The sequence below is a fragment of the Coregonus lavaretus genome (assembly GCF_964263955.1).
Source record: "Coregonus lavaretus genome assembly, chromosome: 4".
Classification (NCBI taxonomy): domain Eukaryota; kingdom Metazoa; phylum Chordata; class Actinopteri; order Salmoniformes; family Salmonidae; genus Coregonus; species Coregonus lavaretus.
In genome coordinates, this window is record NC_139991.1 from 60,586,121 (window position 1) to 60,608,313 (window position 22,193).

Sequence of the window (22,193 nt, forward strand, 5' to 3'; positions counted from 1 at the left end):
GCTAGCTAGCTGGCTAGCCATTTCAAATGATGACCAGAGTATAGCTGACAATGTCTTAAAGGTGCAATATGCAGAAATCGCTCACCCATTTCCTGGTTGCTAACATTCTAATAGTTTGCCTAATTTCAGTTTATGTGGCAAAACAAGCAATGTACAGTGTAGAGAATCATTGTACCATCTGTATCCACTCTAGAATAATGTCTACTTGATGTCCTTACATAGTATCCACACTAGAAGAATGTCCCCTTGGTGTCCCTACAGAGGATTTTCTTGAAGGCCTTCCTGAAGTCCTGGTTGAAGATGGTGTATATGACGGGATTCAGACAGGAGTTGCAGTAGCCAATCCAGAAGAAGAACGTGAAGAGGGGAGCAGGGACCAAGCAAGTCTCAGGAAAGATGGCCTTCAGCGAGTAAGAGAAAAAGAAAGGGAACCAACAGATGACAAACACTCCGATCACCACGGCCAGGACAAACGTGAAGCGCTTCTCTCGGTTCACCATGGCCTTGCGCCGAGACATGGGTGTGGCCTGTGGCTTAACCCGCCTATCAGAGGCCAGCACTGTACCGGTGGGTGTGGCTACAGTCTTTTTTAACTCGTGAGAGGTCAGAGAAGAGAGAGGTGCTCCTCCAGACTTTGATCCTCCATTTTTCTTAACTGTCCCGTTCCCTCCCGATCGCCCTCCCTTTCCTCTTCCCCTCGTCTCTGCCTCGAAGCTGAAGCTGTCATCATTGGTGGTGTCTCTATGTTTCTCCTCCTGTCTGTCATCCTGTTTGTGGTTCTCCTCATGTTGGCTATCTGGGGGGAGGAGTGTGAGGGAGAGAGCTACAGTGGGTGAGGTAGGCTGGGGTGAGGTGGGGACAGGGGTTGGTAAAGAGGTCTGGGGTTGGGGATGACTCTTGACCTGGGTCTCACTCTGGGGAGGAGGTGACAAGGGGGAGGAGAGAGGGAGACTCTTCAGAGGTACGGCGTCCGTAGATTGTCCATCTGCTTTCCCCCCCTCCCCTCTGCGGTTCTGTGGTTGGCTGAGATGCTTGGGTTGGGGGATGATGACAGGTCCAGGTGCGTGGATTGTGGGGTTGCTAGATGTGTTGCCAGGAGTTTTGTTAGGGTTGGGTTTCTCCCCTGGTGAACATCTTGTGTGTTGCTTGGCAATCTGGTAGATCCTGATGTAGACCCCTATCATGATGAGACACGGGGCGAAGAACGATCCAATGGTGGAGTAGAGAATATACCAACGCTCGTTGTTCAGCTCACACACCTCCACCCCTCCCTTGCTCTTATCCAGGGAGAGGAGAGGAGGGAAGGAGATGACGGCTGAGAGAAGCCAGACGACCACGATGGCTGCCTTGATGCGTGCCGGCGTCCGTTGGATGCCATAGGACACGGGCTGGGAGATGGACAGGTAGCGGTCCAATGAGATGGCACACAGGTGGGCAATGGAGGATGTGCAGAAGAAGACGTCCAACGCCAGGTAGATCTCACACCACAGTGAGCGGAACGCCCAGTATCCCTGAAGCTCATTGGCCAATGAGAAGGGGATGATGAGGGTAGCCACTAAGATGTCGGCTGCGGCCAGGGAGACCAGGAAAAGGTTCTGCGGGCCATGGAGCGAGCGTGAGGTCAGCACTGCGATGATGACCAGGATGTTGCCGACAATGGTGAGGATCATCATGAGGGTGATCGCCATTGCGAACAACGCAGTGGCCTCTGGGGAATACGGTGGGGTTCGCAGTGCTGTCTGGTTGTAGGGGGCGGGTCCGGAGGAGACACTGAGGTTCAGGTTGGTAACCACATTTACCCCTGGCCCTGACAGGCATGTAACTTTCGGGGCCGCAGCCATGGCGACGCCGGCAGGAGCAAGTTGATTAGAGAAAACTCAGAAACTCAAGGGGACCATGAAGTCTGTTTATAGTGAGTGAAGGCGAAAAAATAGATATATAGGTTTCTGTTATCTGCTACCTTAATCCCTTGAGGAAGACTCGTTGTCTAGTGAGAGTGCAGTAAAGAGGGGGGGTCTGACGCAAAAACAGACATAGCTGATGGGCTCAAGAGGCGTCAACTTAGAACTTTACGCACGAGACGATTTAATTAAAATGAGAGAAAGAGAAAAAGCTTGTGCCTCTTTGTTAAATGCGTCATCGAGACTGAAAAGTTTTCCAGTGTAAAACAGATCATTTTACTCCTCCAGTCACGCACTTTCTTTTCAAGTCTCTTTTCACACATCCAGCGTAAAGATCCACGAAATGGTTATTGGATATTCAACGAAAGAAAAATACATAAATAATAATGTCATCCAATCATTCAATTAAATTACTACATATATATTAACTCACACACACACCGCTGATGCTTGGATAGTTATTATTCTGGGGGGAATTGATTGCTTCAACAAATGTAATAGTCCTTCAGGCAATCCATAGACCTTGCTCGATGTAAATTAAATTCACTGAAGTAAAACGTCCATAATTATCCAATGAAATCGGAACACTCCCCGAATCTCACCAGTGTAATGTCAGCCATGGCCCAGAGATGCACGGAATGATACTTGAGCGGATTAAATGCCTTTAAAAAAGTTGCTATTCATATTCGTAGAGTAACCATATTACGCATCAGAAACATTAAACAACTTCAGTTTAAAGATGTAAAAAGTAATCCAACAATCTGCGTTCCTCAGCTTCCATCTGTCCAAAAGTTTCGAAACGAGACCCGCACTGAGCTGTCATGGTCAGCAGATAAGGGATGGGTCCGAGAATTCTTCAGCCACAAACATCAAATCAGTTCATTCAATTGTAGAATAAGAAAATAACATATTCCTTCGTCTTTTGGGGTGTTTGATAGGATAGATGCTTTATAGTTCCTTTGAGTGCTGTCAAAGTCTTTGAAGTAAAAAGGGTAATGCAAAAACTGATTACATGGTGATAATGTCATAATAATTATCACCATGATACTGATTTATTCCTCTATTGTATTTCCCGGTTTTTGATTAGGCGCAACTCGACTAGGTCCACTTTCTTTCCATGACGCACGGATAACGTCCTTTTCCCTTCAATAGTGGTTGAATAATGGCCATCTGTTGCACATCCAGTTTGTTGTTTAGACCTTTGTCTGTTTTGTAGCGATAGTAGCAGGCAGGTTACTTTTCCTTTCACAAAGACCCACTGCTCGGCGTACTGTCCGACTGAGCCCCGTTAACCTCCAGGGTTGGGTTAATAACCGCGCCTCGCTCACAGCCCCGGGAGTGACATCACGCACCGTTAGGCAGCGGACCTTCTGACGGTCACCGAGACATAATGACCCAGTACACTCCACACAAAATACACACACGCGCCTGATCCCACCTTGGGATGTATGATGAGCATAGCTGAGAGGACCCATCATAGAATATAATAGAACACTGCATGCAACATCACACCGACTGGATTCTTTTCAGTCTAGGCAATTTTATTTATTTCCAAGACAAGAGCAGTGGTATAGGCCTAATTCAAGGCAGCAAGAGCACACTGGAGAAATACAACTACTGCATGCAAACAGAGACACGTAGAATACATCATCAGAAAGCTTTAAGGGACTTGTCCAACTCCTATTCATTGTCGTTGTGACACTCTGGCTCCACGGACCTTCATATTTTGAGCCAGGGTTGTTCATTTTCATTTGTTTTGGGTGTGTTCGTTCTGTTGTGTCTATTTCTAGGTTTTGGTTGTGTTTCCCTGTTTGTATTCATTGACTCCCAATCGGAGGTAACGAGTGTCAGCTGTTCGGCTCGTTATCTCTGATTGGGAGCCATATTTAAGATGTAGGTTTTCTTGTGTTAGTTGTGGGTTATTGTTTCCATGTTCTATGTTCAGTCTGTGTACTGAGGACGTCACGGATCGTGTTTTGTTTTGTCGTGTGTTTCTTTATTAATTAAAGTCATGTTCACTTGCAACGCTGCGCATTGGTCTCATCCTTACGACCGTCGTGACAGAATAACCCACCACAAAAGGACCAAGCAGCGCGCCCAGGAGCAGAGGATGGAGTGTCTGGAGAGTCTGGCGAGGAAGTTAGATGCCTGGTCCACGGGGAGGAGAGACCCCCAGAAAATTTTTGGGGGGGGGCTCACGACGTCGGGGCAGAAGGTGTACGGCCCGGAGGAGTGCAAGAGGTTGGCAGATATGGCCGCCAGTACAAGGGGGCTACTGGGTAAAGCAGGGAAGGAAAGTGTTGAGGCACGGCATGTGGTACTGGGGTGTGTAACCAGTTCGGTCCGGCCCGTTCCTAGTCCCGAGGTGCAGCCAGTAGTGTGTGTTCCCCGTACGGTACGGCCTGTTCCGGTCCCTCGCACTAAGTGTACGGTGCGCGTCGCCAGCCCAGCCCGGCCTGTTCCTACGCCACGCACCAGGGATACGGTGCGCTTCGCCAGCCCAGCCCGGCCTGTTCCTACTCCACGCACCAGGGATACGGTGCGCTTCGCCAGCCCGGCCCGGCCTGTTCCGTCCACTCGCACCAGGGATACGGTGCGCGTCGCCAGCCCCGCCCGGCCTGTTCCTGCTCTCCGCACTAGGCGTGAGGTGAGTCCCCAGGGTCCAGCATGCCCTGTTCCGGCTCCCCGCACTAGGCGTTATGGGAGTTCCCAGGGTCCAGCATGCCCTGTTCCGACTCCCCGCACTAGCCCTGAGATGCGTGTCCTCAGCCTGGTACCTCCAGTTCCGGCACCACGCATCAGGCCTACGGTGCGTCCCCAGGGCCAAGCATGCCCTGTTGCTTCTCCCCGCACTAGCCCTGAGATGCGTGTCCTCAGCCCGGTACCTCCAGTTCCGGCACCACGCACCAGTTCTACGATGCGCCTCAGACGGCCAGAGTCTGCCGTCTGCCCAACGGGGCCTGAACTGTCCGTCTGCCCAACGCCGTCTGAACTGCCCGTCTGCCCAACGGCGCTTGAACTGCCCGTCTGCCAAGCGCCGCAGGGGCTGCCCGTCTGCCATGAGCCTGCAAAGCCGCCCGTCTGCCATGAGCCTACAGAGCCGTCCGTCAGACCGGAGCCGCTAGAGCTCTCCGCCAGACAGGAGCAGCCAGAGCCTTCCGCCAGACAGGATCAGCCAGAGCCTTCCGCCAGACAGGATCAGCCAGATCCTTCTGCCAGACAGGATCCGCCAGAGCCAGCCAGTCAGGTACTGTCCCTTAGTCCGGTGCTGCCCCTTAGTCCGGTGCCGCCCCTTAATCCAGTGGGGTTTAGTTGGGGGGTGGTCATGAGGAAGGGAAGACGTAAGCGGAGAGTGACTAAGGTGGAGTGGGGACCACGACCTGGGCCGGAGCCGCCACCAGGGACAGACGCCCACCCAGACCCTCCCCTAGACTGTTGCTGGTGCGCCCGGAGGTCGCACCTTTAGGGGGGGGTAATGTGACACTCTGGCTCCACGGACCTTCATATTTTGAGCCAGGGTTGTTCATTTTCATTTGTTTTGGGTGTGTTCGTTCTGTTGTGTCTATTTCTAGGTTTTGGTTGTGTTTCCCTGTTTGTATTCATTGACTCCCAATCGGAGGTAACGAGTGTCAGCTGTTCGGCTCGTTATCTCTGATTGGGAGCCATATTTAAGATGTAGGTTTTCTTGTGTTAGTTGTGGGTTATTGTTTCCATGTTCTATGTTCAGTCTGTGTACTGAGGACGTCACGGATCGTGTTTTGTTTTGTCGTGTGTTTCTTTATTAATTAAAGTCATGTTCACTTGCAACGCTGCGCATTGGTCTCATCCTTACGACCGTCGTGACAGTCGTGAAGAGAAGTTAGATGTCAGTGCCTTTTGTGTTGGAATCTTCAGTCGACAGCAGTGGTATTGAAATCTTCATCGATGGTGTAATAAGTGCTAAACTGTGCATTGTTATTCTGGGAAAGACGGGACATGAACATGGTTAGAATACAGTGTGATACAGTGGTGGGAAAAAGTATTTAGTCAGCCACCAATTGTGCAAGTTCTCCCACTTAAAAAGATTAGAGTAATTTTCATCATAGGTATACGTCAACTATGACAGACAAATGGAGATTTTTTTCTCCAGAAAATCACATTGTAGGATTTTTAATGAATTTATTTGCAAATTATGGTGGAAAATAAGTATTTGGTCACCTACAAACAAGCATGATTTCTGGCTCTCACAGACCTGTAACTTCTTCTTTAAGAGGCTCCTCTGTCCTCCACTCGTTACCTGTATTAATGGCACCTGTTTGAACTTGTTATCAGTATAAAAGACACCTGTCCACAACCTCAAACAGTCACACTCCAAACTCCACTATGGCCAAGACCAAAGAGCTGTCAAAGGACACCAGAAACAAAATTGTAGACCTGCACCAGGCTGGGAAGACTGAATCTGGAATAGGTAAGCAGCTTGTTTTGAAGAAATCAACTGTAGGAGCAATTATTAGGAAATGGAAGACATACCAGATCTCTGATAATCTCCCACGATCTGGGGCAAGATCTCACCCCGTGGGGTCAAAATGATCACAAGAACGGTGAGCAAAAATCCCAGAACCACACGGGGGGGACCTAGGGAATGACCTGCAGAGAGCTGGGACCAAAGTAACAAAGCCTACCATCAGTAACACACTAAGCCGCCAGGGACTCAAATCCTGCAGTGCCAGATGTGTCCCCAGTACATGTCCAAGCCCGTCTGAAGTTTTAGCTAGAGTGCTTTTGGATGATCCAGAAGAGGATTGGGAGAATGTCATATGGTCAGATGAAACCAAAATATAACTTTTTGGTAAAAGCTCAACTCGTCGTGTTTGGAGGACAAAGAATGCTGAGTTGCATCCAAAGAACACCATACCTACTGTGAAGCATGGGGGGGGGAAACATCATGCTTTGGGGCTGTTTTTCTGCAAAGGGACCAGGACGACTGATCCGTGTAAAGGAAAGAATGAATGGGGCCATGTATCGTGAGATTTTGAGTGAAAACCTCCTTCCATCAGCAAGGGCATTGAAGATGAAACATGGCTGGGTCTTTCAGCATGACAATGATCCCAAACACACCGCCCGGGCAACGAAGGAGTGGCTTCGTAAGAAGCATTTCAAGGTCCTGGAGTTGCCTAGCCAGTCTCCAGATCTCAACCCCATAGAAAATCTTTGGAGGGAGTTGAAAGTCCATGTTGCCCAGCGACAGCCCCGAAACATCACTGCTCTAGAGGAGATCTGCACGGAGGAATGGGCCAAAATACCAGCAACAGTGTGTGAAAACCTTGTGAAGACTTACAGAAAACGTTTGACCTGTGTCATTGCCAACAAAGGGTATATAACAAAGTATTGAGAAACTTTTGTTATTGACCAAATACTTATTTTCCACCATAATTTGCAAATAAATTCATAAAAAATCCTACAATGTGATTTTCTATATTTTTTTCTCTCATTTAGTCTGTCCTAGTTGACGTGTACCTATGATGAAAATTACAGGCCTCTCTCATCTTTTTAAGTGGGAGAATTTCCAGAATTGGTGGCTGACTAAATATTTTCTTTCCCCACTGTATAATGGCTGCATTTACAAAGGCAGCCCAATTCTGATATTTTTCCTGTCTCTCTGTGTGCACGTCTTTACCACATTGGTAGAGTCTGTTAAGGCGTGTTATGTCCAGGGGGCTCAGGTGATTTCTCTGTCCAATCTGGACTCCCCTCTTCTTGGAGTCAATGGTGGGGTTCTGGTTTGATGAGAAGTAATATCTGCCAGGAGAAACCCAACAATACCCCCCTAGTCAGAGAACTTGCTACTTTAACACAAAGACTGCGTCACAAACGTCACCCTACTCCCAATATAGTGCACCTAGTTTGACCAGAGCCCGGGTCAAAAGTAGTGCACTAAATAGGGAGCCATTTGGTGACGCACTGGGAAATGTTACTGGAACTGGATACTGTACACAGGCCCAGTAAAATGAATCTTCACTTATTGCTGGCAGTTTAAAAACAAGGTGAGTAAAATGAGGACTTTAGTGGGAGTAAGGAGGAGAGGAGTGTGACTGACGTTCCGTAGTGCATTATGGAGTCGTAGTCATAGGGCAGGTCCTGAGTGTCTCCTTTATTCACCACAAAGTTTTTGGCTTTTCCTGGAAGACAAAGAGATAGAGGAGGCAGATGTGTGCATGTGTCTGACTGGTGGACACTACTGGGTCTGAATGTGATATAGGGGAATGAAAATGGAAATGTAGACAAGGTGCTGAGATGGAAACCATTAAGTTCAACCTCTAGCAGGAGGAAACTCTACATGATTCAAGGCATGAATATTGCATCTTCCCTAATGAAACCCATAGCAGGTGGTAATGTAACAAAATGGCCTACAAGTTCAAGAGCTTACATGTTACCCCAGGATACACACTACGGGCGGTAACTGTAGATGACAAGGTATCTATATTCATGTCAGGGAAATTTAGCGAACAAGGTTGCTGCCTTCCCGACAGGGGTGAAACTTACATGTAAATCAATACGATATGTGGCTCTGATCACGCCAGGGAAAATGAGTTGACGACTTCAGTTAAACTCCACATTATTGCATTTCCATAATTGCATTCAGTAGAGTCTATGAATTACATAATTATGCATAGTATTGGCGTCAAAACAGAAGAACACTGATGGTTCCTGATGTGAGATTGTCTCTGGTGTTTACAGAACTGGTGTTGTGAAATTAGGATATCAGGACCTGCTTAGACAAAGCAATTGTAACAGAGCAAAGGATTGCAATGTATGGGGAAATTAATGGCAGCAGTATTACCGTTATAATGAGTACATGATGCATGGAATGCTAAGGCATAAATATATGTATGCCTGTATTCTTATTTTAAACGTATGTCATTCTGTCCTTGTGCTGTCTATTAATGTTATGTATTACAGTTGAAGTAAGAAGTTAATTCACATTAGCCAATTACATTTAAACTCAGTTTCAAAATTCCTGACATTTAATCCTAGTCAAAATTCCCTGTCTTAGGTCAGTTAGGATCAGCACTTTATTTAAGAATGTGAAATGTCAGAATAATAGTAGAGAGAATGGATTTCAGCTTTTCTTTCATCACATTCCCAGTGGGTCAGAAGTTTACATACACTCAATTAGTATTTGGTAGCATTGCCTTTAAATTGTTTAACTTGGGTCAAACGTTTCAGTTAGCCTTCCACAAGCTTCCCACAATAAGTTGGGTGAATATTGGCCCATTCCTCCTTACAGAACTGGTCTAACTGAGTTAGGTTGGTAGGCCTCCTTGCTCGCACACACTTTTTCAGTTCTGCCCACACATTTTCTGTAGGATTGAGGTCAGGGCTTTGTGATGGCCACTCCAATACCTTGACTTTGTAGTCCTTAAGACATTTTGCTACAACTTTGGAAGTATGCTTGGGGTCATTGTCCATTTGGAAGACCCAAGCTTTAACTTCCTGACTGATGTCTTGAGATGTTGCTTCAATATATCCACATAATTGTCCTTCCTCATGATGCCATCTATTTTGTGAAGTGCACCAGTCCCTCCTGCAGCAAAGCACCCCCACAGCATGTTGCTGCCACCCCCATGCTTCAGGTTTGGGATGGTTTTCTTCGGCTTGCAAGCATCCCCTTTTTCCTCCAAACATAACGATGGTGATTATGGCCTAACAGTTCTATTTTTTTTCGTCAGACCAGAGGACATACGTCCAAAAGTACGATCTTTGTCCACATGTGCAGTTGCAAACCGTAATCTGGCTTTTTTATGACGGTTTTGGAGCAGTGGCTTCTTCCTTGCTGAGCGGCCTTTCAGGTTATGTCAATATAGGACTCGTTTTACTGTGGATATAGATACTTTTGTACCTGTTTCCTCCAGCATCTTCACAAGTTCCTTTGCTGTTGTTCTGGGATTGATTTGCACTTTTCGCACCAAAGTACGTTCATCTCTAGGAGACAGAACGCGTCATCTTCCTGAGCGGTATGACGGCTGCGTGGTCCCATGGTGTTTATACTTGCGTACTATTGTTTGTACAGATGAACGTGGTACCTTCAGGCGTTTGGAAATTGCTCCCAAGGATGAACCAGACTTGTGGAGGTCTACAATTTTTTTTCCTGAGGTCTTGATTTTCCCATGATGTCAAGCGAAGAGGCACTGAGTTTGAAGGTAGGCCTTGAAATACATCCACAGGTACACCTCCAATTGACTCAAATTATGTCAATAAGCCTATCAGAAGCTTCTAAAGCCATGACATCAATTTCTGGAATTTTCCAAGCTGTTTAAAGGCACATCAACTTAGTGTATGTAAACTTCTGACCCACTGGAATTGTGATACATTTAATTATAAGTGAAATAATCTGTCTGTAAACAATTGTTGGAAAAATTACTTGTGTCATGCACAAAGTAGATGTCCTAACCGACTTGCCAAAACTGTAGTTTGTTAACAAGACATTTGTGGAGTGGTTGAAAAACCTACGTAAATATAAACTTCCGCCTTCAACTGTATGTAGTGTGGACCCCAGGAAGAGTAGCTGCTACTTTAGCAGTAGCTAATGGGGATCCTAATAAAATACTATATGTCAATAGTTATCCTATACGGTCTTCACTCCAGACCACAAAAAGCGGAATTAGGTGTGTTAGTGTTGGGCTGGTACAAAAGCCTGCACACTGCAGCTATCCATGGGATACATTGACCATCCCTGCCCCTGATCCACATGCAATGCCCGTCAGGTGGTTTAGAATGTTGTGTTGGTGCGAGTTACCTGTGACCACGTTGTCCCACTGTATGGTGACGTATTGGTCACGGTCCGGCCGTGTGTGTTCGTGGTGCAGGCCCAGGGCATGCATCAGCTCATGACACAGGTTCCCCACGTTACAGGCGCTACCGAAGTACAGATGCTGGGCCCCGCCCTGAAAACCTACATATGACGCACAGCTAGAGTGAAGTGAAGAAAGAGAAAAAGGTGAGAGACATGGAGGAGTAAGAGAGGATATGACAGGAAGAGGGAAAAAGTAAAGGATTGAACACAGGAAAAGGGAGGAGAGGTTGTGAGTTAACTGTAAACTGCTGGGATGGAGAGAATGTGTTAATGTGCCCACTTTGGACTCACCCTTTCCCAGAGATGAACTCTATGTAGTTAATCTCATTGGTGTATTCGTGGAAGCGGATACACGTCTGGTCTGAAATCATCTTGAACGCTGCTAGCATAGTTTAATTTCTGGCCACTGTGTGGATCAGAGACAATCTACCATTAGACGGCGCATATCATTCCCACTGTATTAGAAAACATCTAGTGCTTTACAGTGTTCACCTCTCCTACTGTCTTCAACACTCACCCAGATCATCGTTGATCTTGTAGGGGATAGAAGTGACGCCTTCTTTCGTCGGCCAAAGTGACTTCACAGCTAATCGGTCTTCCTGTAGGACAAATCAACACCTCGACTTAAATCCAGCTGTCGCTAGAGTATAGGCCTCAGATTAATTATTTCAGCGTTTCCCCTATGAATGTTTGACAATTCTGAATGAAAAATCTTTGCAGTGTAAACTGAAACGACTTAAACCACATTAAGTATGTAGAAAAGGTAACGGAGCAATATACACAGTGTACAAAACATTAGGAACACCTGCTATTTCCATGACAGACTGACCAGGTGAAAGCTTTGATCCTTATTGAGGCCACCTGTTAATTCCACTTCAATCAGTGTATATGAAGGGGAGGAGACAAGTTAAAAGGAGGATTGTTAAGCCTTGAGACATGGATTGTGTATCTGTGCCATTCAGAGGGTGGATAGGCAAGACAAAAGATGTAAGTGCATTTGAACAGGGTATGGTAGTAGGTGCCAGGCTCACCAGTTTGAGTGTGTCAAGAACTGCAACGTTGCTGGGTTTTTCACACTCAGTTTCCCATGTGTCAAAGATGGTCCACCACCCAAAGGACATCCGGCCAACGGCAGGGCAGTGGAAACACTGGAGAATTGGAAAAACGTTGTCTGGTCTGATGAATCCCGGTTCTTGACGTTTCACGCTGAGGACTAGGGTATGGAGAAAACCACGAGTACATACATCTATCATGCCGCGTGTCGACATTGCAGGCTGGTGAGTGGTGGTGGTGATGCCATGCTGTCGGATGCTTTTTCATGTCACATATTGGGCCCCTTGATAAAAGTGGAGCAACGTTTGAATGCCACAGGATATCTGAGCATCATTAAAAATCAGATGCATCCCTTCATAGCAGCAGTGTATCCATCTGCGAATTGATTTTTTTCAGCAATATAATGCACCATGCCAGAAGGCTAGGATTGTCCAGGAATGGTTCCACGAACATGACAGTGAATTCAGCTTACTGCATTGGCCTGCCAAGTCACCAAATCTCAATCCAATTGAGCACCTGTGGGAGGAGATGGAACGAGGTATTCGGAAATAGAGATCCACTACCAGGCAACTTGACACAACGGTGGGAAGCATTGGAGTCAACATGGGTCAGCATCCCTGTGGAACGCTTGACACCTTGTAGAGTCCATGCCCCTACAAATTGAGGCTGTTCTGACTCCAAAAGGAGGTGTAACTCAATATCAGGAAAGTGTTCGTAATGTTATGTACACTCAGTATTTTTTTTAAAAATGCGATTTGAGAACTAATAATCACCTAAATAAAACTACATTCCGGGAGAATCTAAAATTCCCACAATGGCATGGAATGTGGGCCCCATTGATTTTGTTATTATCTTTGAGTCACTCAGAGCATAAGAACAAGGAATATGACATGGGAAAATGTTTATAATTTCAGGAAATTAACTCTGCGGCCTAGAGGGCCTCTAAAACGCTGCCATTGGCCACGCCCACTATTATTGAATTGAGATTTTGTCGTCACTGGCCTACACACAATAGCCCATAATGTCAAAGTGGAATAATGTTTTTCGAAATGTTTACACTAATTGAAAATTAAAAGCTGAAATGTCTTGAGTCAAGTATTTCAACCCCAAATAAGTTCAGGAGTAAAAACGTGCATAACAAGTCACAGTTATTTGCATGGACTCAATGTGCAATAATAGTGTTTAACATGATTTTTGAATGACTACCTCATCACCGTACCCCACACATACAATTATCTTTAAGGTCCCTCAGTCGAGCAGTGAATTTCAAACTTACCCGTAGAGTAAGTTCAAATGTAATTTTATTCAACATTCTGGCTTGAACGATTTTGCAGTCATTAGTTTCAGGCTGTGTATACCAGAAGCTGGTATCACAGTCTGATTCATCAGCCTAAAAGACGAAGTAACAGGACCTAGACAGTAGGGATCATAGACTCACCGAAATCATAATGTCTCCTTCCACAATAGCAAGGTCGAACTGTAAGTCCTCTGTAACAGAGAGAGTCGGTCTGAAACAACCACACTGACACGACATGTACTCGTTACAAGTCACTACCTCCAGTGCCATTTAAGTCCACACCTCATGGTAGAGGTCCAGGTTCTGCTTCATCTAATAAATGTGTTACCTTCTCTGGTTTCAGCCACTTTAACCCAATCATTTTGTCTGTGACGTGGCCCCATTGAGGCAGCAGAACCTAAAAGGAATTGTGAACATTAAACTCATTTTGCAATATCATTTTATGTTTGATAGATAAGCCATAAACTTGAAGACAAGCGATTGAATTGTTTCTTTAGGCCCATCACGCCAAGAGACTGACTTGAGAATCACAATAGAGGCCTACCTGTGGCAGAGAAAGTCGCATTTGTAGAATTGTTGATGGGGTTTGTAGAATTGTCCACTGAAATACAGAAAAAACATTATAAAGAGGTAGAGAAAACATAGTTTTGCAGTGGTGCTGGCCTACGTTAAATAAAAAAATGGAAAACAGAAAATAGGCCTAGCATTCAGCTTATCACCTAACAAAATAATTTGTCCCCAATGCAAGCCTACCTACCTGTGGCAGGGAAAGTAGCATTTGAAGTAGTAGCATTTGTGGAATTGTCAATGGGAACACTGCCCACTGAAATACAGAAGTGAAACATAATATATGTTACATAAGAACATGGTCAACCAATTGGTGCCTGCAGTGGGATTGTGCTGGACTACATCAAATGGAAAATACTCAAACGTAGGATGTCACAAATACAAAATGACTGGTCCTACCTTGGACAAACCAGATGAGAATCAGAAGCCAAAGCATGTTGCAACGACGATTGTCCACCAGGATTTGGGAGAAAATAACCAAAGCAGCTGCACAAACAAATTGTGTACTCACTCTCCTTCCAGTCAAAGAGTGGGCAGGGCAGCAATCACAAAAGAACAGGTGCATTCTTCTTCTTCTTCTTCTTCTTCTTCTTCTTCTTCGTTGAGGTTTAGAGACGGTTGGCATCCAATATGTTGCATTACCGCCCCCAACTGAACTATAGCATAAATCCATTACACTTTGTGATACAATAAGGGAAAAGTGGAAACGAGAAGAATGCAATTGTCGTATCGAGTGAGTGGTGGCAATTATTGCTGATGAACAAAAGGAGTCTGCTCATACTGAACATTGATCATAAGGTTTATTCAGATCACAAGCTTCAGCATGGGTGACAGACTCGCGAGGTCTGGAGAGCAGTGTCCTCCCATTCTAGGGGCTGCTCTGGGGTTTATTGTCTAAAACCCTTCTTATATAGACAATACCAAAATAAGGGTTACCCCCTCTTCTGGCCAATCACCAGTCTCCCCTCGGGCGTCACCCTCCAAGCGGCACATTTCAAATAACATCATAAAACATCCCCCCTCTGGCCTGAACAACCAACATTCTTTCAGTTCCATCTAAAAACCTTTAACACCATCATATTGTCAATACACTACATTCCCCCCTTTCGAGACAACCTAAACGTCTCGAAACCAAACAGAATAAGATTATAACAAGTACCAATTTATCTCATTGAGTATCTTTAACATTAAACCAAAACATTCTTCTCTAGAGCGTAAATTCCTTCTTATGCAATAACTGTTTATGAAGTGTGAATACATTACTATGACATATGAAGTGTGAATACATTACTATGACATATGAAGTGTGAATACATTACTATGAAATATGAAGTGTGAATACATTACTATCTTTATGAAGTGTGAATACATTACTATGAAATATGAAGAAATCTCTATGGAGTGTAAGAGCGAAAAACTGTCTGGCAGCCATCTTTTCAGATATCCATCCATCAATCAAGACAGTAAAATTCTCTCACGGTCCCTCTGCCCCAGGCAACCACCATTCGGTACTCCAGATAACCTCATAACTCATGTAAATGCATTTGAAAGTATGATGCAATTAAATACACATGTAAGCCCCTGCAAACAAAATCCTATCCATAAACATCCATTGTACGGCTGGTCAACCCATAGGACCGTACAATGAAACTCTCCCTTCCTAGCCTCTCTGTCCCTAAACATTCACGAAATAAACAAAAACATCTAAGATCCTCACATGTATTCAATAACCTCAAACATCATTCTACTAAAATCAATACCTAAGAATATGACACAATTATGTATTACACATCAAATATGTCTATATTTCATTGCAGAACATGGAATGTAGTCCACTACACTTCCTCTCCTCCGTAGTCTCGACCTCCGTAGTCTCGACTTCCACTGCATCGTTGATGATGGAATCGGAACCTTTCCACACCCTCCTTGTTTCATCTCCTCCAGTCATATTGTCCCTTCATATTGTCCCTTCATATTGTCCTTGTTTGAATATTTCAATCTCCACATGTTCTCCCAAATGCTTCTGGAAGAAAATAAAAGACCAAACAGTATCTTTTGCAAAACAACATTTTCAAATTAAACCTCAACATCAATTTAAGAATATAAAAAGGACATATAAATGATGTATGAATCACATTAACCTATCCCCCCCTTGATTCATAAAATCATTCTAAAATCATACTAAAAAAAAAAATGTTTTCCTTGAAACAATAAAAATAAAATGATCAAATAATCAAAAAGGATATTTATCCATTCAGTAGTCCATCTAGACCCCCTCGTCCGTCTTCATCCAGATCCGGAACAGTCAACACCGGCATCTGAGTGTTGCCTCCAGGCATCATTCTCCAACCTATTTCAATCTCATAGCTTCCTCAAAAGTCAGTAACATATTACACAGTGCTATCAAAGCTGTCATTAACCCATCACTGCCCCCTACTGGCCTAACTGATATTTTCCAACGCATCTATAACACTCGTGATCTTTTCTGAACTATCTGGACTCAAATTATAACTAATAGTTATCAATATGATCTTCCCAAATGTTACACCATACCATGAATAAAGTCTGCCCTTCTCCCTTAGACTTATCCTTCAATGATAGGCTTGAAGCCTATGACATGTCGCCATGTCACCCTTTTAACCCTAGATTTAGCTGTGTCCAGTGCTATCCCTCTTATAATGATAAAACCTCATATGGAAGCTTCAACGTTGACATGTAACCAAATCCTGTCCATTCATAATGTAAGAATATATATTTTATCATCACAAACCCACCAAATATCTCTAAAATTCCCCATAGTCATAGGCAAAAGCTAATCTTTTAACCATCAAAGTCCTGCTCTTCTTACTACCTGGTACCTAAAAAGTAACATATTTCTCATTACTACCCTTAAGGTCATGCTTATCCAAAGTTATCATATAACATCACACTCTGATCTTCCCATAAACATACCCCTTACCTCATATGTTTTATTAGAACAAAAACAACTTTTATCCCTCAATATTTCACCTGAATACTTCAGGATTCCGTTGTTACCTGATTTTCCTTTCCCATTTAACAATTCCCATATTAATTCACTTAACCCAATTCCACCTAACCCTAGGCTTAAACCACTGTTCTGACAACTACATTATTTTATCTGTCAATGACTGTTGCCAATACCACAGTCATGACAAATCATAAGACTGACCCATACCTGATAGAGGCCGCGCGACCGTCTAACACGTTTGGTGCTGGAATTCTCAACAGACATGGACCTTCAAGATTCCTCACTGATCTTACAGAATGAGTTAATATATCTCTAATTTCCACAACAGAAGAACGAGCGGTACTGATCAGATACCTCTCCCCGTCTGTCATTAAAATCAAAGATCTCATCCTGTCCTTTCATGATGAATCTATATTCTCTCTACTACTCTCTGTTCTCCTATTTTAACCCTATTCGTACTATCATTGACAGCACTCTCCATCCGTAACATAAACCCCTGAGTCCTTCTTGCTAACCCCCTTTTATTTCCGAACAGTTGTTGTCGATGCCATACTCCCTACATCGTATCATTAATCCCTTCCAAAGTTACCATTAAAGTAGTTGATTTAGTTGCTGTATCAACCCTAATTACTTCTAATGCAAAAGTTCCCATTATCCTCTGTGTATTATCTACTGTTGGAGTGACTGTAATCTACTCTTCCTGACCTCCTTTGGTGACTGTGGAGGCTACAAACCTTAACTCTTCCATTATAAGCGTTACTTTATGAATTACATAGCCCTTTAACCAATAATTCTTAACCGGAACAAATTCTAATGCTTGCACTAGATAAGTATACATATATTCTCCCTAACCTTTCTCTGTAACATTACGCCAAATAAGTGAACAGTCCCTCCTAACCTCTTCCACTTCATATCGTTGTACAAACTATCCCTCCTTTGACTAGGTGCAACAGCTTCTACTCCTGGTCCTGATAACAATACTTATTCTCCATAATTATCTCTCCATATGGGAGGAACGTCCCCATCCTAAACCCTAATAAGTATTTTTCCCTAACATTGGTGCTGTATTGGTTCCCTTATAATCAAATGCGATATATTTATGGCTTTAATAACTATCCATGTTGAAAGAGTTAAATTGCTTCTCCCTGTTGTTCTAATAGACTGAAGTGTTAATGTCCTTATTTACTCCTAGTTTTCCCCCAGTTTTCCCCTAAGACTTTGAACTCTTTACTTGTACTTCCATCTATTACCACTAGTGTCACTTTTTCCCCAAATCTCAGTCCTATCTCTAAATCCCTGACTTTCAAACTTTTGATTACACAAAATACCCCTATAATTACCTTGATCTTCCTACTCTACAGTGTCATTCACCATTGTTCTCTCTCTCTCTTACTACTAACTTTAAAACTTAGCTTACTGTCTCAGAGTTCCTTCAACCCTAATCTACTCCTAACTTATTTTAATCTAATCTTTTCTCTCATAACATTTAAACCCTTTTCCCCTGATTTTCACAAAATCCCTTACCACCAAATTTGTAGAATATGTGATTGGGAAAGTTCCCCACCTGCTTCTGACTCATTACACACAGACTTGGCAAAACGTCTAAACACCTTTTAGCCTAGCCTGAAATCTCTTAGTGTAAGAATGTAACCCAGAATAAACAGTCACCCCTTTTAACTTTTCCAGACAGATTGTCTGACAGTCATCTAGTGTCCATCTTATTGTACAATTCAATTCTCTTCCCAACACTGCCATAACAGTATCTTCTAATATTAGTACCTTAACTCTTCGGAGTCTGGAGCTTTTTTGGCCGTTTTTGGGTACCTTCAATTTTGCCCTGATATACTACATAAAGAAATGTTTACCAGACCAATGTTGGGTATCTTTTTTTTCAGCACAACCTCACCTATATGATCTGTTAGTAAGTTTTTCACTTTGACATACTATTTCAACACACTGGACCCAAACACACACAGAAAACACAAAGTCCGTTTAGAAAAAAGATGGTTTTTTTATTGTAAAACCCTCAAACATGGTGAACCAAGCATTTAAAAAGCTTCAAATTGAACCACAAGGTGCAAATATGAACATATAAAAGTATTTTGGTGATATATACAAGCAATAAATAACTATTTACAATAAAAAGTAGGTATAACCACTGGCGTTTTTCTTCTATTCTAACCCTAAACCTTTTTGTGCCACTCCTCAAAACAGTTTCTGTCCAAAATGAAAAAAAAAGCTTCAAATTGAACCACAAAGTGCAAATATGAACATATAAAAGTATTCTTGAGATATATACAAGCAATACACAACTATTTACAAAAAAAGTAGGTATAACCACTGGCCTTTACCCTATTTGTGCCACTCTTCAAAACAGTTCCTGTCCACAATGACACAGAGAGCCACATCACAGGCCTTGCACTTCCATGGTGTGACAAACCTCTTCTTGTCAACTTGTTTACAGCGTTGACAAACCCTGCGGCCTGCTGTGGCTTTGTCTTTGGCCTCTGCAACATTGGCAATGGCCACAGGAACATGGCTGGTGCTACTAACTCGTGAAAAACTCTCCAAAACTACTCATGAACTGAACTAATTCCTCTCGTTCGTTCTTTCGCAATGGCTAGTTGTCATGGGAATGAATGTTTATATACTCGTGTGCATCCTGAAGAACCGGGTTAGCACAAGCACACGTTTTTTTCCGTTCCTTTTTATCACAAAAGACGACAAAGTTATTATAATAAATGCAAAGCGCTCATAAAAGAGCGCATATTTTGACGCACTTTTTTCATGGAATTGAAATTATCATAACTTTGGTTTTAGTTGGTGTATTTACATGAAACAAACACTCAAAACGTAGCTTCGGGTCTCCATTTCTGCATGAAATCGACGGCAGCCCTCTGCGTCACTTGGTTTGGATGCTGCGCGGTCCTAAAGCCGGCCCGCGATTTGAACGCGCCGAAGCGTTCGCCGACTCGGAAGAGTTAAGAGTAATTAACCGTTTTACTACCTCAAATCCCTATCCTAATTAGTTATCAATTATTGAGATGTTTAACCTCTTTAGGCTGAACACAGATAAGTTTTTACACTATTCACCATTATTTCTCATAGTCCTCTGGTCGGTTGTTTTTACTTCAATAGTTAGCTATTTTCTCTTCTTCTCTAATCGATGCTCTCAGCAATGCACCCCCCTTCATCTCTTCTAGAACAGGTGATCTTCACTTGCTCCTTCATCTTCCTCTGTTGTTTTCTCCTGTTCTTGGGATTCTCTCAGCAGTTTTCTTGGTCCTGTTCCTTCTCGTCGTTGACATATCAGTATTCTTCAACCTTAGTTCTAAGTTCTGTCCTCGAAATATCATCTTCCATCATCTTCTTACTTTTCTTCTGTGCCAGTCCTTGTAGGACAAACTCCTCTTGAAAATAAAGCACCTTTAATCTCCAAATCTTCATCGCTTTCTTCATCTTCAACTTCCATCAGAGATCAAATCTCGCGTATCCTTCTTCGTTTCTCTCTTGCCAACTTCCTTCTGATCACAGAGTCATATCCACCCATGCATAACCTCTTCATCATCACTCATCTTCATCATCCTCATCTTCTTTAAGCTCCCAGACATCCCGGTTTTCCTTCCTTCTGGAGTTTTGAATTCATCTTCATCGTCGTTTCTGCTCGTATTCGTCTTCATCTCTGATGCCATAATCACCATGCTAGATGATCACTGAAAGCTTCCTTCTCGTAAGGTGGGTGTCTTTTTGCTGAATCCGTATGTGAGAAAGGTGTACTAACATCTGCCATTAGTCTTTCTAACACTACTCTCTAACCCTACTTTGATTAAAAAATGACTATTTTAATCAATTTTCCCCTATATCAAGCCTTTTATATTCCTTTATTGTGAACTATGTTATTTTAGACTGTATAGCCTATGGCTTCCCCCCTTAAATTATTAATATAACCCTAAGAACCCAAAAAAAAAAAAATAATAAAAAAAAAAAAATCCCCCCCCCCCAAAAATAAAATAAAATAAAATATGAATATTAAAAAATTCAATTAAATGCCTTATTCAAAAACCATTTAATTAAAAATAAAAAACCACTTAAAAACTCAATTAAAAATTATGAATAATTTAAAACCAATTCTTTATTCCTATATCACCAATTTATCAATTAGTGTTGGCTATCTTACCACAACCCATCAAATGCAAGTACCTAAATTCAGATTATAATCCTCAAAACAAAAGGCTGTACCCCTACAACACTACAATCCCCATAACCCCTTGTTTCTTCCTATGATATAAACCCCAAGTATCATAATTGCAAAATAATGTCAGTACCTGATTTCCAATCGAACTGTAATCCAGCCCAGTGATGCACATAGCCTCCAAAATGTAACTTTTATTGAAATAGAATTTGCCAAGCCTATGCAAAATTGTCATTTTATCACATTTCTTTCAATTGGAAAATGTTGCAACCTAGCCTGATATCTGATCCTCTGCTGCGTCATGTGATGTCACGTCATGTGACGTCACGCCACGCACACGTCAGCCCCTCCTCTCTCTCTCGTCTCGCCTCGCCGTTCCATGTTCCTCTCATATTTCAAAAAACATAGAAACACACAAGATTTCAGCAGTTTATGCAATTAACCAAGTTATCCACATTCAATATTCGTCCGTTTTACATTCGCTCTAAGACTTTAACTCAGGACGAATTATAGATCGCTCAAAAACATTTTAAATTTTATTTTCATCCGTCATTTAATTTAATTTAATTCAATCTATTATAATCCGTTATCCTATATTTAATTTATAAATTTACTACATCTCAACAAATAGTTTCACGTTCGAATAACAGCCGTTTAACACCTAGGAGATTCTTTCCAAAATCTCTCTATTCGGTGGCTATTTTCCCCTTCAGACCCCCCAAATGGGACCTATGACCCTTACCCATAATGCCGTGTTTTGTAGGCTTAGCACATAACCACATGTTGTAGTTTTAGCCCTGTAAAATCCCGCGCATGCGCACATCCAATCAAAAACACGTTTTCACCTCCACTAAACGGATAACAGTCCAGCTGTACCTTCCGTTCCCCTCCTAGTCAAACAACATTTAACAGCGCTCACAAAACATACAACCTGACTTACAGACAGTGACAAGTTTAAGAGACTTTAATCCATCGCAATGGAATCTCTAAGGATATCCGTTAGCATGTAGCACGCAACACAATTAGCATGTAGCATTAGCATTTAGCTTAGCCTAAGGTACACTGCGACACAAAACACAATTAGCATGTAGCATTAGCATCCACCTCAGCCACCATGTAGAATGTAGCATGATTCACACTTTAGCCTTACAAAAATTAGCCTTAGCAACGATGTACCACGTGGCCTGAAACAATCAAGCATTAGCCCTAGCCTCCAGCTAACTGCGGCCTACTAGCTATACAAATGAACACCCCGCACCGTGGCCAAATCATCATCATCGCAATTATCTCCGTCTAACTTTTTGTTGCCTTGAAAGATGAATCTCATATCAAGAGGTTATCCCCAACATATCTCCCGTCGG

General features: G+C 43.1%; 1 protein-coding gene and 1 pseudogene across 2 annotated transcripts; both read right to left on the reverse strand.

The window, feature by feature from the left end:
* Nucleotides 1-230: 230 nt before the first annotated feature.
* LOC311128121 (alpha-2B adrenergic receptor-like) lies at nucleotides 231-1,841 on the reverse strand (the record flags this gene model as incomplete). Its single annotated transcript, XM_084160097.1, has 1 exon — nucleotides 231-1,841. One exon carries the CDS (start codon nucleotides 1,839-1,841, stop codon nucleotides 231-233), a length of 1,611 nt encoding a protein of 536 aa, XP_084016223.1.
* Nucleotides 1,842-5,791: 3,950 nt separating this feature from the next.
* On the reverse strand, nucleotides 5,792-14,087 carry LOC311127490 (high choriolytic enzyme 1-like; annotated as a pseudogene). Its single transcript has 11 exons — nucleotides 14,051-14,087; nucleotides 13,842-13,907; nucleotides 13,629-13,685; nucleotides 13,413-13,481; nucleotides 13,226-13,275; nucleotides 11,252-11,333; nucleotides 11,026-11,140; nucleotides 10,678-10,850; nucleotides 7,978-8,059; nucleotides 7,550-7,679; nucleotides 5,792-5,860 (listed from the first exon to the last, which is right to left on the reverse strand). The product of its transcript is annotated as a high choriolytic enzyme 1-like (transcript).
* Between the last annotated feature and the right edge of the window lie 8,106 nt (nucleotides 14,088-22,193).